Source organism: Mytilus edulis, chromosome 4 (assembly GCF_963676685.1).
Source record: "Mytilus edulis chromosome 4, xbMytEdul2.2, whole genome shotgun sequence".
Taxonomy (NCBI): domain Eukaryota; kingdom Metazoa; phylum Mollusca; class Bivalvia; order Mytilida; family Mytilidae; genus Mytilus; species Mytilus edulis.
This window is the reverse complement of record NC_092347.1, coordinates 2,685,120-2,700,659: the sequence shown is the minus strand read 5'-3', so window position 1 is coordinate 2,700,659 and position 15,540 is coordinate 2,685,120. Positions and strand designations below refer to the sequence as shown.

Genomic DNA, 15,540 nt, shown 5'->3' with positions numbered 1-15,540 from the left:
TTGGGCATGACATATAATTTCAAAGCTTTTCAGAAAAATCTCTTTAAAACCATTCCATCATCATCATGATAATTATTCAAGCTTGTCATCAGTTAAGATGTTAGTTTAGTCCGGTTACCTACCTGTGAGATGGCACTAAAACAGCATGTTGTACGTACTTCGTTTCAAACTAAAGACCACATTACACATTGCTAAACCCCTATCCGGTCACCTTTAGAGTACGGTTGTCGGGAGTTAAATGATTCATTACACCCCGTGTATTTAAAAGGGCATATGTTAGCAGAATTCTTGTAGGATCTTGTGTTTTCAAAGAAGGGAAAATCTCCATGTAAAAACGTCATGTATTTGTTCACAACAAAACCTTACATGTAAAGGATCAGAATTATGTAGAAAATTCAAATCATGTTCCTTGACAGATGAACTAGAAGATACTCTTGGCATAATTCTGTTGTGTGGATCTCTTTGATTGGATTCTTGAGGTATTGAGTGCTTTTAAGTTTTACTGAATTACATTAAAGAGCGTATGCAAAATACGCATTCAAGATAGAATAATCTTTATGAATTTATTGATGAGGTTGAATGTCAGCCGGCAAGGTAACTAGTGTAACAGAATATGTGTTGATCTTGTATAACCGAACAAATGTTGAAAAACGCCTATTTCAAAAATAAATCGATTTATTCAAAACAAAAATACATTTTCGAGATAATTCATTGTTAATTGATTTGAAAAAAATGTCTGTATCTGAAATTCAACATAAATTGTTGTATATATTTTCAAATTTTGAAAGTATGGAAGAAAACAAATAAAGATAGAATTTGATCTTTGACCTTATTTTATGCAAAACTTGTTACCACATTTCTTTTTGACGACATCGATATTTCAATAGTACTCATTTTTCCGAATCCAATGATATATAATATAGCCATATAGTATTTTTGACGTTTAAATCTTAAAAATATTGGGTCTGGTCACCGTACTAATATAATTAGAGTGCAATGAAGGGCATATTTACAAAACTTGTCCTTCCACATAATTCTTTTTGAGAAAAAATGTTTTTTACATGTATTTCAGTGAAAATCTTTTATCAGTGAGAAATCCACATGAGGTTTTAAAAGAAACATTGTGACATCACACGTATTATGGCGTCATTAGATAACGACAGATCAAAATAATGCTAGTTATAGTTTTCAGTGTTACATGAGGAACAGTTGCTGCAAGGTTTAACTCGAAATATGCAGTTGAAAAGATCAGTAACTAAGCATTTTTAAATAATCTCAAGACAATAGCAACAGTTTTCATGTCAGCATATTTTTAACATACCGACTGTTATCTCAATAACATAAATACCATAAAAAAAACAATTTAGAGCTTGCATAATAAAACAAAATGCTTACCAGTTATTCAGGACTTTTAAAACCTCTAGTTTGCCATCTCAGGCTAAAGAGTAATGATATGTCTGGAACTGAAATTAGAAAATATTGAGAGAGCAAAAATCAAATTCTTGAAAGTTTTATCACAAAGAAAGAAAAATGCTTCTCCATTGTGGCTTATCAACCTTCATTTAAACCTTTTATATTAGACGCAATGAATAGTAGCTAACTAGCTTAATAGTTGAATAGGTGCAGCATTATTGTTTTCAAAAGGTTAGACCCTCCCCCTTTTTCACTGACAAAAGACAATATCTTGTGATTTGCTAGTGTGCATTAGAAATAATAATTCATGATTTTCTTAATGCATGTATATGTTTGTCTGTTTATTCGCATGTGATTTCTAATGACCAGGGGTCAAATTATTGGATAAAAGCACATGTGATGATGTATTTCACTTTACTCGTATGAAGTGTGTTATTCCCTTGATTATCAGTTATTCCTGTAAACCGGAGTGATAATTACATAACAAAGACAGTATTGTGTCATGTTTACTTACAACTTAAAAATATTATGTTAGGTCATGCCTTTTTCAATAAATTTAGTATCCAACGAATAATAATGAATCCACAGTATGCTAGAATAGAAAATTGAAACAGGGTACTGTGTCAGAGAGGTATAAACCCAACAGCATACTTCTTCTAAGATATTCCTATACAATATAAACTCTCACCAATTATAAAATAATTAAGCAAAATTAAAAGAACAAACGACACAAGGACAATATTTGCAAATTAACAAATGTGAATTTCTGGTCAATGAGTACTTTATAATATAATCTGTAAATCAATGGATAGGTGTAATCATGTAAACCTCTCACCTCAATTTCTGATGTTTGCAAGGCAATTTATATAAGGACTTTGCGTTCATAAATCATGTTGTGTTCGGATATAATTGACCTGATGGAAGATATGCAGCAAATGGTTATCGACATGTTAAACCAGGCCCCATTTTTGTGACTATCTCAAGTCACGAGCCTCTGGCCTTTGTAAATCTTGTAGTATTGTTGTTTTTTTTTTAATTTAAGTCATTTATATGTTCGGTGTTTACTCGAATAGCATCAATTGTTACTAAACTAAAACATTCCAAGTGAAACACGACTTCGGGTGTTGGATCCATTTGTGACCTTAGGCTGGTTTCTGCTCTTTTTAATCAAATTATATCTCGATAGTAATGGTATATATAACTTAAGCTCATAAATAGACCAAGCTATTTGTACTTCTGTTGTTATAGAATTTTATATTGAAATTGTATGTAGTTTTAGAACTATGGACAGAGAAGACCGAAGACGTTTCTTTGTTATTGGGTCTGCTATACTAGAAGTTGTTACGCCAGTGTTAAGAAAAAAGCTGGAGAACAATTACACTAACCATGGAGTAGCATGCTTTAAAGATTATCTTAATAGTCAGCCAGTGGTTCATACCCTATTCCATTTAAGACACAGATACATGACATGCTGTAAAGACAATGGTAACTGTAGAAGTAATCCAACCCTTCCAATCAACTACTGCCAATGGGATGTGTTGTATACAGAAAACCCAGGACCAGGTCAACATTACTGTCATTGTAAATATACAGCTAAATCAGTCCAACTGGAGGATCTCGACATCACCCTGGCAGGCCTTATTCTTCTTAACTGCTGCACTCTGGGACCAGCCGAACAACAAGCAATCAAAATGCTCAGGCAGTACAAGAATGACTACTTAAGCCACAACACAAAATGTGGCATAACAAAACCTGAATATGATGCATTGTGGCCACATCTTACAAACTTTGTCTTACAACTTGATCCGAGCAGACAAGATGATCTGGTCAGAATAAAGAAGAGACCAATGGACGAACCACTTTGCACTAAATACTTCATTGACCTTTTGGATGTTCACAAGCAAATGGATCAGGTACAACAATGTTATTAAGATATAAATAACGATATAAACATGAATTTGTCACATGTTATTAACTAAGAAAACTTTCTCAGTCATAAGTCGGTCAATAATTCAAAGTTTTTTATTCAATGTATTAGACATACATTGTTGTAGGTTCTATGCTAAGTCTATATAAATTCCTAAACATTGACTCCTAAAATAAATAGTGGGGATGCAAAGTAGTTATAGAGTTGAAGAGCATTGCGAGTGAAGTGCTGTTTGTTTTCTTTGAGGGAACATTTAATTATAAAATTGTGATAATGCTTATCAGTCATCTTTATTTTATTGAATTCTATATGTGCAAGATTTTAACATTAAGTGAGTTCAACACATCAAGATTCATCTGTATAAATAAGAATTCTTATTAGGAAAATGAGACTCCAATGATGTCTACTTCAAAACAGACAAACACAATGTTGATTAACCATCCCTCTGAAAAGCTATACAAATGATATTTCTTCATTGGTCAAAGGTTCAATTACAATACATGTTGCGCTGAATAATTTTTCACTACTCTTTCATTCTAAAATATCTTCTACAAACTTCTTGTTATTAGATTGCACTAACAGTTCAAGAGCTGAATTCTACATTTCAAACATTAAGCACAACAGTTCATGGTCTTAATATGTCTTTACAAGGAATAGGATGGAATATGCATGGATCGTTCCAGGGAGTAAACACAACCTTACAAGGAATACAGACATCAATGAATGTAAGTTTTTATGTCAAACTAACTCAAATAATTCATTTACCTGACAATAGATTGTTTTAATCTTTTCTGCCATTGCAAAAAGTTAAATCAGAGACTCAAATAGCTGAATTGAACTAAGTGCTTCATAAACAATTCAATCTTTAGTTCATGTATAAACAGTTATTCTTTTGTTCTGAAGCCAGGTGAATTACGACTTAGGGTGCGGGATTTTATCGCTGTGTAGAAGACCCAATTTGGGCCTTGTGCTAGTGTCTGGTCTCTGGTCAGATTGCTGTCCTTTTGACACATTTTCGTCTATTATTTGTGTGATTCTCTGTCCTGTATGTTCTCCTATTTATTTGTATTGTAGTCCCGTCATAAAATGATGTTATTTTAATGTTATATTGAACATTGCTATAAAAGCGGGAGGTTTGGCATGCCACAAAACCAGGTTCAATCCACAGTTTTTTTCTTAAAATGTCCTGTACCAAGTCAGGAAAATGGCCATTGTTATATATATAATAGTTCGTTTCTGTGTCTGTTGCATTTTAGTGTTGTGTTTCTGTTATGTCGTTGTTCTCCTCTTATATTTGATGTGTTTCCCTCAATTTTATTTTGTAACCGGGATTAGTTTTTTCCTAAATCGATTTATGAATTTCGAACAGCGGTATACTACTGTTGCCTTTAATACGCAGGTGTGCAATTCAACGTACACTTTTTTCCCGCCTGACATCATCATACTGTACGCAGCAAGTTTTAAACTTAGCCAGACACGGTCAATAAACACATTGAACAAAGATCAAAATATTTTGGCGGTAAAAATCAGTTTTGCCTGTTTACAGCTATACCTACACGTTGATTGGGGAAAGATAAAAAGGTTAAAAAAAATCATTGTATTTCCAGCTTCTATCTAATAATAAGTCTGGCAAGTAATAAGATGTTTATTTTACAAATAAAAACAAATAACTCGGTATAAAGCTCCGTTAACAATGCATTATATAATTTTTTATTTTTTTCTGTCTATCAAACCACTTCTAGTTTCCTCAATAGCAAATCCACATAAATATAGGAAAGTGAAACAAAGTTGAACTTTGTGCTTGTTTTTGCGTTCTAAATGTTTTGATATGAGTGTCAATTATGAGTCTTATGAAGACTAATTGCGCGTCTGGCGAATCAAATTATAAGCCTTGTACCTTTGATATCTATCGACTTTAGTATTCAGCTAAATTTTTTTTTTTATTTATAAGAAAATATGAAACTAAAAACATGGAGATCCACATAGAAAGGGGACCCAATCATTTCCTTCGTTAATTCAATGCCATTTAATCATAATTGAGGGACAGAAATTGTGTTCCCTATATAAGACTGTAAAGTGTCAATTAATTTGTCATACGATTAGCCCTCTCCATGATTTTAATGGGGAATTATTGAAGGGACATAGGCGGCATTTAAGAGTTCAAACTGTTTTAAGTATTAATAGGGAAATTTTATGAACTCCCTGGTTAAAATTAAAAATAAAATATGGACCATTTTCTCAGACAATCATCCACCCCATACTTTTCAGAATCACATTAATTCTAACAGAATTTGAAACTTTGATGAATACCCTTAATATATACTAGTACTACAATTTTAATCTTCTTTATGTAAATTTCATCTCGGTACAATATCCCATTTCAAAAATGGTACATTTTTTGATCGACTTTCGTTCATGGGTAATGGACTGATATCCTGTAAATTGGATCCTATTCTTAACAATTATCATACCTTCATGACAAATATGTTGTTGTCCCCGCAGATAAAGCCCCAAACAACATTGTTTTTGTGTGTAAAACTCATTATATTAACTGCTTGATAAATGATTTAGGTATTGACAATTCAATTGGAAAACCAACATATACCCTCACGACACTTCCCAAAGAGGAAATCCTGGATAATCATAGGTCTGTTCTAAGTTCCTTTGAAATTTCAACCAATGATGATGAACTGGATCTTCCATCACTGTATTGGATACCTAAACTGCATAAGTGTCCTTACAAACAACGGTATATTGCTGGGTCTTCCAAGTGCTCCACGAAACCTCTTTTTAAATTATTAACATCTATTTTATCAGCAATCAAAGACGGGCTTCAAAGTTATTGTGAAACTGCCTATTCTAGAGGTGGCGTGAATCAGATGTGGATACTTAAAAATTCCAAAGATCTTTTAGAGTACATACAATCTAACTCTCTTTCATCTTGAAATAGTATTGAAACATTTGACTTTTCTACACTTTATACAAGTATTCCACATTCCAAACAAATTGAAAGAGTTGGTATTGCTTTGTTTCATCAAAAATAATGGCCAACGAAGATACAGGTATCTTGTCTTAGGAAGGGATACATCCTACTTTTTAAAGAATCACTCTGATTCAAACAAAAAATTCTCTGAAACTGACATTATCAAGATGCTTGATTTCTTGATTGACAACATATTTGTTACGTTCGGAGACGTGTTTTTTCAACAGACAACACCCCTGATGATCATCTCAAAAAGAAAAAAAAATCTGGTAATTACTGTAAGAAATCTTCAATTAAATCCGTTTGTTTATGTTGAAGACTTTCTTACATGTTATTGCTAAAAACAAGAGGCCACTTCTTCACACCAAAAGAGAATAGTTTCAGCCAAAATTTGATTTTGATCAAAGAAGTCTCTTGATAATTTTAACCCATTAACCAAAGAATTTTCTCTGTATCACAAGCCCCAAAACCTAGCTTTAACTTCAGAGATATGCAAATATATGTAAATTGAGATATCTTTGATATATGTATGCAATGGTTTAAATCTCTATTTCTCTTCAACTTCAAGCCAAGAAAAGGAAAAGTTAGGCAAAGATATGTGAAGAGTACTAAAAAAATGCAAACATGTTCAATGGCAGTATTCGATGTTGCATGAAAACCTAATAAAAGAGGGTATTGGACTATTTTAAAGTATAATAGAATTTATGTTTGATACTGTAGAAACAATATGTATGCTATAATTTGACATACTTTTCCTAATTTTAATATTGAATGAATGAAAGTGTCACATCATCAAGTTGTGCAAAAAACAAACTTTTTATATATTTAGAAAATGGAACATTCTCTCTAAATATTGACTATTTTGACAAGAATGATAAAATTTAGCTGCTTTTTAGTTGACGGTCTGATATAAAACTGCACATTACAGACAAACTTTAACTTTAAAGTACAAAACTTGGATTGTTTTATCCAAACTGTATATACAGCTTACCACAAAATTGATCAGATTTATGCATCAATTTTTTCTTCGATATCAAATTACGTACATTTTATACAATTAAAATGTTAATAAATAAGAGTCAAATGTCCTTTATTGATTTTTTTTTATAGACCTGCACTATCTAACACTCGCTGTCATATAAAGCTAATAGTAGCCTGTAATATGACACGGTTATGATAAGTATGAAAACACTTTCTTATTCTTCAATATATTTTAATGTCTATAAAAAAAAACACACAACTAATAGGTGTATTTTACCATTGACAGAAACAGGGATCCAATAATTTCCCCAATCGCTTCAAAGCAACTTTATCATAATTGAGGGGCAGATTTATTTTCCCTTTATTAATTAGACTGCAACCTTCAATTACTTGGTCATACTAGTAGTTTCCTCCATGGTTTTGATGGAGAATCCTGAAAGGGTCATGACCGGCATTTAAAGGTCAATACTGGACTATATACTCAGACTATCATCCACCCTATACATTTCAGAATCACTTAAATCTTCACAGAATTTAGGTTATATTACAAATTTATAGCATCTTTACGTAATTTTACTATTAGGCTAATTACCAAATATGAAATTATTATGCAAATTAGCATTTATAAAAAAAAAAAATTCATTCAGCATATTGAAAAACTGAGTATCAGAAAACTTTCTCAGAAAAGTGAGACAAACACATTTGCTGGATTAACAGACAGGCAGATGGGAAAACAAAGTGAATGCAATAAAGCGGAAAATGTGGGGATGTATACATTTCAATACATGTAAAACTAATGTCATAAAAAAAATACTTTTCAGTACCATTGGTTAATACAGTATAAACTGTATGATTTTCTAATGGTTTTTAGATCAACAGTAATATATATCAAGTTCAATGAATGTTACAGTATTTATCAAAATAAACATCATCTTAAATACTTATCGTCCCCCTTTTTGTTTGTGCTTGATATTTCTTCCCCACAAATTTATTTTGAATTCTATCTGCATGTTCATTGACAACAACAAAAAATCACCGAAGTTACCAAGCTTATAACTGGGTACGTCAGATGTGTGTTCTACAAAAGACACAAAATAACAAAATATTCGTATTTTCATGTAAGTACCTAAGTATACTTGTGATATAAAAAAAACCTCAACGGGTAAAAGGAGATGATCATCATGGTACGATAATTATAATTCTTCGTTCAAAAAGGGCAAAACTGTGTTCACTAGTTCATGCTTATTGTGGGTAGTTAAATTGTTACAAAAATAAAATGTGATATTAAGCATGCATTGCATCGGAAGAATAAGATGGCTCTGTAGAAAAGAAAACATGCATGAGGATACCCTTAGGTGTATATATATGGTGCTGAATGTGACCTACATAATTAGACTTATCGCCGGAATATCTAATAACAGGAGCAACCTAACAGGTGACATATATATGTAGCAGAATGGTCTTATTATTTGGGAGAACTTGCGATGGTGGGGTTTGTGTTTTCTATGTTTTTTGTTGTATACCGTTGTTTGTTTGTAGGTCTTTGGTTTCTTTTTTACTTTGGTAACTTTCGCCTATTTTTTGTTTAACGTACAAAGCTCTAGATCCGGAATAACATATCCGAAAATTTTCAAAAGAGCATGTAAATCGATAACAACAAGTGTCAAGTGTGTAGTAATTTTATCCAAGCATACTAAAGCTGGTGCATGACAATTCTAAAAAATCATTTATTTATCCGACGGTTTCAAAACTTTGGAATAGCTTATTATTTTCATCAGTTTCAACAAATATGGAAAGTTTAGCGATTGTAAATTGTATAATAATGTCAATTCTGTACAAATTCAGCATTTTACCTGTTTTAAAAAAGGAATATTCATTATAATTTGACTCAGAATTTCTTATTTCCATTTTTTTTTTAAACCCATCCAAAGATTACACATTAAACCTAATGTTGTGTCAATTTACATTGCATGATAACTATTCATATCAGATTTGAGTTGTTGTACGTAGTGTTGAAGGACTCGGACTAACAACCATACTTTGGTATACCATACAAGAGGGAAGAAAGATAACAGAGGGACATTCAAACTTATAGAACAAAAATAAACTGACAACACCTTGTCTAAAAAAAAGACAAACAGAAAAATAATAAAACACAATGTTTATGTTTAGTGGTAGTACTTCGCTTGTTGTGTAAATTATAGAAAGACGTGAATATATTTCAAACTGCTTACTATACTGCATGCAGACGTTATGCATACAAAGACGTAATAATGATATGACGTTACAATAAGTTACGTTAACAATAAGGGTTGCATAAGTAAGTGTCTCTGAATTTCGGCTAATTCGTTATACAACATAATACCTCCCATCTTTGACGGGCATATTAAATTGAAAACGGGAAACTGTAATGGTAGGCAAGGAGAGGCGCATAGTTCGTTCTCATAGGAATGCCGACAATTTGTTGAAAAAGTCTACCTCCAAATTCAACAAATATGTTGTCGATAAGAAACTCCAGCATACTGATCACTTGTTTTTCTGTGTAGCATGTTTCAACCTTTTGTTCACTTTTAACAAAATTTGCCTCAAGATATCCCAAAGTAATAAATTTATAGCGTATGCTACCACTTTTATGTTAAAAAGCGTTGTAGATTATTTTTTTCAAGCGATTTTTTCAATTTCACATGGGGAAAGGTGTATACAGGGTTGAAAAAACAAAAGCTTTGATAGAACTTATTTCAGAAAAAGACAGAGATTTAAAATTATCTAGAAATTCTTTTGAATTTTTAAGAACCTACATATGGTTAATACCACCACGCGAGTAAACAGTTTCACAGTATTTCTGAAGTCCGTCTTTCACTGCAGACAGAATTTTAATCAATCTAATGGACAATTCTGTAGGGGAACATGCAGATGAGCCGGCAATGTACCGTTGTTTGTACGGAATTTTATGAAGCTTAGGTATCCAATACAAATAAGGTAAGTCCTCCGATTTGTAATGTTCATTGAAGCCATGAAGGACTTATGAATCTCATCCTTTTCAAATGATATGTCTATGTATTAGTGACGTGAATTTCAACAAAATATGATATTCACATCTACATATTATTCATAACATTAAAATTAATTGGCCTGCTACCTATACTTTTGGATTTTTTGCGCTATCACTAATTATTGACAAATGTACAGGCAGACATACGGAAAAATTGAAAACCATACAGGCTCCTGCATCCTCGATGCAAGGCCCTAATTATTCAATATTATTTAAAATTTTAACTCACAAACTAAATAACAGTCCTTTGGACTATTTATAAAAATGTTTGTGATTAAGCGCCCAGGATTACACATCAAGAACTAATAGAACAAAATGTGTTGACTATTTCTTATTCTTAAGCCAAGCATTCACCGTTCTTAATTAACAATTTCTTTTTAAATTTCTTCTATTTTCCATCAGTGCACAGTTGACATGTAATACTATTAACTTTAAGCACCATACTCACTTTCTAAAATCCATTAATGCAACAGAATCTAAAATAAAATAACCCCTTTCTCAAGCACCTCATTTTAAATTAGATATTATCAGAACTTGAAGCAGTACACTTAACGGAGTAAATCTTCAACTTGAAAGTGTTCATAAGTATGACGTGATGTTTTTCCATGACGTGAATTATCTAAGATCATTCATGAGTATTCGCAGAATTTTATCTAATTTCGTTTGATGTGTTTTGTCATTTGATTTTGCCATGTGGACTTTCCGATTGAATTTTCCTCGGAGTATTTTTTTGATTTTACTTTTTTTTTCTCAATTTACTAAAACGATCTTAAATATAAAAAAGAAGATGTGGTATAATTTCCAATTAGACAACAGCAACTAAAGATTAAAATACCCCTAGAAATTAGGCCAAACTCTTTCACACGGATTGTTAAATTGGTTGACTACTCATAATTCAAAATGCAACGTTATCGTCAATTTTTAAAACGCGTACATAAACAACGTTTGAATCTGTACTTCACAAGAATTCCACTTTTCGGGATTTCAATGGTGACATGTTCACCCCTCACATTAAAACAAAATAAAGGCATTTATGTTTTACTTTACTAATTTTTGGGGCCCTTTATAGCTTGCTGTTTGGTGGGAGACAAGGTTCCGTGTTGAAGGCCGTACCTTGACCTATAAAGGTTTACTTTTATAAATTGTTATTTGGATGTAGAGATGTCTCATTGGCACTCATACCACATCTTCTTATATCTATTTAGGCACTGCTTTTAAATATAACATTTATAATTATTAAATATTTGAGTTGCCTTTAGATTACAATGCAATTGTTATGCCTAATACATTTATTTTTGTCATTTAATTTTCAGAAATTACTATACTATGCTGAAAAAGGAGTTACTTGTACATGCTAAAGCGAAAATGCTGATGTTCACAGTGAGTGTTGTCTCTTTTGATATTGACATTTGATTAGGGACTTTCCGTTTTGACTTTTCCACGCAGTTCGGTTTTTTTGTTATTTTAATTTTTATTTAATGATATGATTAAATGACATGAAATAAATTAAATACATTGATTTGATGCTTTTACATTATTCTTTGAGGTTTACACAATTTCAGACGAGGAAAAGTCATACTGTTTATTAAAATATCAATAATATGGAGAAACAGGGTTTATTTAAAAAAAAATTGTTCGAAGTACATCTAAAAAAATCAGAATCATCAAAATCTAATCTTACAAGTTCGGTTGGTTACAACTGTAAATGAATCTAAATTATACAAATGATTTACCTGTGGTATAAATTCCTTTTTTTTCAAATGTGAGTAATAAATAAGGTTACAGTTAGTTCTATTCATTCATTCAAATTTCCTTTTTTTAATGTGACTCGACAATAGGTGTTGCTACTTACCTTTACCTATTGTTTAACCAGATTGTAAAATTGTCAACACAATTGAGACATTTGAATAGACCTGTTTGTATTGTAAGAGTTGACAAATATATGATCCCTAAGACATTTCAAAGCTAGCTGCAGGTTGCACTTCATTAAATATAGACAATGCAATTTCCCATAGGAACTCACTTTGTGGCTAAAGATGTGCCACCGATATCATTTGATTTCACTATATCAACAGTACGTAGTTTTATATTTCATTTCGCATAATATATGTCCCAATTTAACAAATAAGATCCAGCATTCTATGAAAATTATTTTTAATAGCACATTCAATAATGTCACTTTATGATTTTTTTTTGAATATTTTTCAATTGATCATTAGATTTGACTATAGCCACATTTTATTTCATTTACTATGATATAATTCCCATTTAAACAGGTGGATCATCTTCATATTAGATCAAATATGTAATGATCATTTTTTTATCACACTAAAAGCCACAGAAACAAGTTGGATGCATAAGCTTATTTATCCTACTTGCTTTCAAGATGTGATTTTTTTTACAATAATTCAGATTACATTAATCTTATAAAAGTGAATTCCCTTGAGTGAACACAGTAAAATCCTAATATATATATAGATACTCCAAGGTAGAAAACAATTCACATTTTCAGAAGCAATGGCATTAAGAAGTGATTTAAAATAAAATAAATCCCAATTGCATAAGATAACAGTCTGAAAATTGAAACTGAAAATAACTGAGTAGCTATTTTTGGTTTTATACATGTGTTAAGAAAATATTTTACTGATTTAGTATGTCGGGTCAAATTTAAAAATGATTTTTATTCGGGATTTGAATAAACTCATCATAGATAACAGGAATAAAATTTTATAGTTACGCCAGACGCGCGTTTCGTCTACAAAAGACTCATCAGTGACGCTCGAATCAAAAAGCAATGAAACCAATAATATTTTCTTCCCGATCAATCTTATAGTAGAATTACTCCATTTGAAAACAAACTTCTTGAAAAAAACCATGCTGTAAGGTTGAGTTAGGTTGGAAAGGAACAGTACAGGTACATGTAGCATCAAGATACTAGTATTCTTATTTCTAACAATACCAACTTGTCAACTCAAATGCCTCAATTTTACAATCTGATTAAACGATAGGTAAAGGTAAACAGCAACACCTTTAGTTTAGTCACAAATATTTCAAAATACCATATATGTATCCTAGTTAATTAAAGAAGTTCCCTTTCTTATATACTGTTTAAACATTTTCTTTTATATAGAAAACATCCCGAATATAGATCAAGAAAGAATATCATACAAACTAGGACAAGATATCTTCTATCAAATTCATCAATTTCCTGCAGTATTTACCAGTGGAGGTTTTGGATTACACAAGGCTGTTATAATAGATGATGGGTATGTGGTTAATATACAAATGGAAAATTCAGCAATGACGATTTATAATACGGATTATTCATATGTTAGTACAATACAACTACAGGGTCGACCATGGGATATTACTGTGGTAAACAACTCTACTGTAGCTGTTACTCTATTTCACTGTAGCATTATAGACATATGGGACATACACAATAAACAGAAAGTGAAATCAATTCAGTTATCTACAGAATGCGTTGGCATCACAACTATTGACAACAAGTTAGTAGTAGGCTGTACGGGAAGATTGTTGATCATAGATCCTCAGACAGAGAATTTGGAGAAGACCATTGATACTGGTGATTGTAATCCTGTCACACTGTGTGGTTCTGGTGATGGCATATTTTGCACAGATGATAGTCATTACCTGTACCATTACAGTCACTCTAATAACAAGATTTCTAAAGTGAAGTTACCATCAAAGCCTTGTATTACAACGATACTACAAGATGGTAGTGTGTATGCGATATGTCTGGATAAATCAGTACAGCATGTGTCATCTGATGGAAGGAAGTATAAACAAGTTACTACAGAAGGGCTGACATCACTGAGGTTGATTCATGGAATAAACTATAATCAAATACAAAAGAAACTGATAATTGCAAATGGAGTCTCATTTACTTTGTTTAAGGAGTGCTGATTTATACAAGAATTAAAATAAATCTAAAATTACCCGCCTAATTTAAGGCAACAGTAGTATACCAATTAGAATGAGTTTAATTTTCTTAAAGGCATTCAAACAAAATCATTATTGAAAACTTATTTACATTGTTCAATATACAATATGTAGATAAAGAACTGATGGTTTGTAAGAAAAAGTAAATGAAACGGCAAAAGAAAACCGTAATTAAAGAGAACATAAAATCGACTTTAAAGGGGCACTAGCTGCCAAATTAATGTTCACCGATTTGACTCAAATTCTCAGATTGTATTTATAAAAATGTAAAACATTTTTCCAAACTATCAAAAGTATTAGATAAACAATTTACAGGAGGTGGTCTCAATAAGATGTAGCTTCGTTTCGTAAGAATTTCAGCCAAGACGCCATCTAATTAACTATCGAGCTGACCTTCTATGACCATATAAGTGATGTAAACATAAACACCGATATAAATAGATTAAGTAACTCGTGCAATTGGATTTTTATAGGTCTGTTAAATTTTGTTTTATAAATCAAAAATTTATGTTTATCGTCGTTTTTACCTTTATAAGAAAGATATTTTGTGGATCGAATTAGTCAATCAAATTATTTACCTTAGTTTCACTTTCAATGTTGACATTCTTTTCCTTTAAATAACCGTACACGGACAATGCATGCGTTATTCTATCCCTTTCTACGGGATAAATTGGAGTTCACATGAAAACGAATTTCATGAGGTCGAATTATTTACTTGCAAGTGGATAATTCTTTATCAAGGTTTATTAGCCTAATTTGACAAAATTGAACCATTTAAGCTGATAAAAGCAAATTGTTGTTTTACTATTTTACTTTCATTAATGATTGAACAAAATAAATCATTCTTTAGATTTTATATAATATCTCGTAGCTAGTGCCCCTTTATGTTGTTACATTATGTAGACTTTGAAAATAAAGTATTACCTGCACCATTCAGTCTCTCTACTAACAAGAGGTTCAAAATAAAGTTACCATCAAAGCCATGTGGTATGACCATACTACAAGATGGGAGTATATATGTGAGGATAGATCTGATTCAGTACTGCATGCATCATATGAAGGAAAGAAGTATAAAAAAGTAACTACAAAGGGAATGAAATCACTGGAGTGGAGTGATGAGATACGTTATACCTCTGTACAACGGAAACTGATCGTTACTGATGATAACTCAATGACAGTGTTTAATGAATTCTGATGCTAGGATTCAAAAATTAAATAACA

The 15,540-nt window shown here is 31.6% G+C and overlaps 1 protein-coding gene across 1 annotated transcript in view; it reads left to right on the top strand.

Annotated features, from left to right (window-relative positions):
* LOC139518748 (uncharacterized) overlaps positions 1-15,540 on the top strand; it is a 24,224-nt gene extending 8,684 nt beyond the window's left edge. Inside the window, exons 2-5 of the mRNA XM_071310306.1 lie at positions 2,687-3,326; positions 3,910-4,065; positions 11,670-11,736; positions 13,487-15,540. Of these exons, the coding sequence (XP_071166407.1) occupies positions 2,697-3,326; positions 3,910-4,065; positions 11,670-11,714 (831 nt within the window). The 5' untranslated portion in view covers positions 2,687-2,696 and the 3' untranslated portion in view covers positions 11,715-11,736; positions 13,487-15,540. The remainder of the gene's footprint in view (positions 1-2,686; positions 3,327-3,909; positions 4,066-11,669; positions 11,737-13,486) is intronic.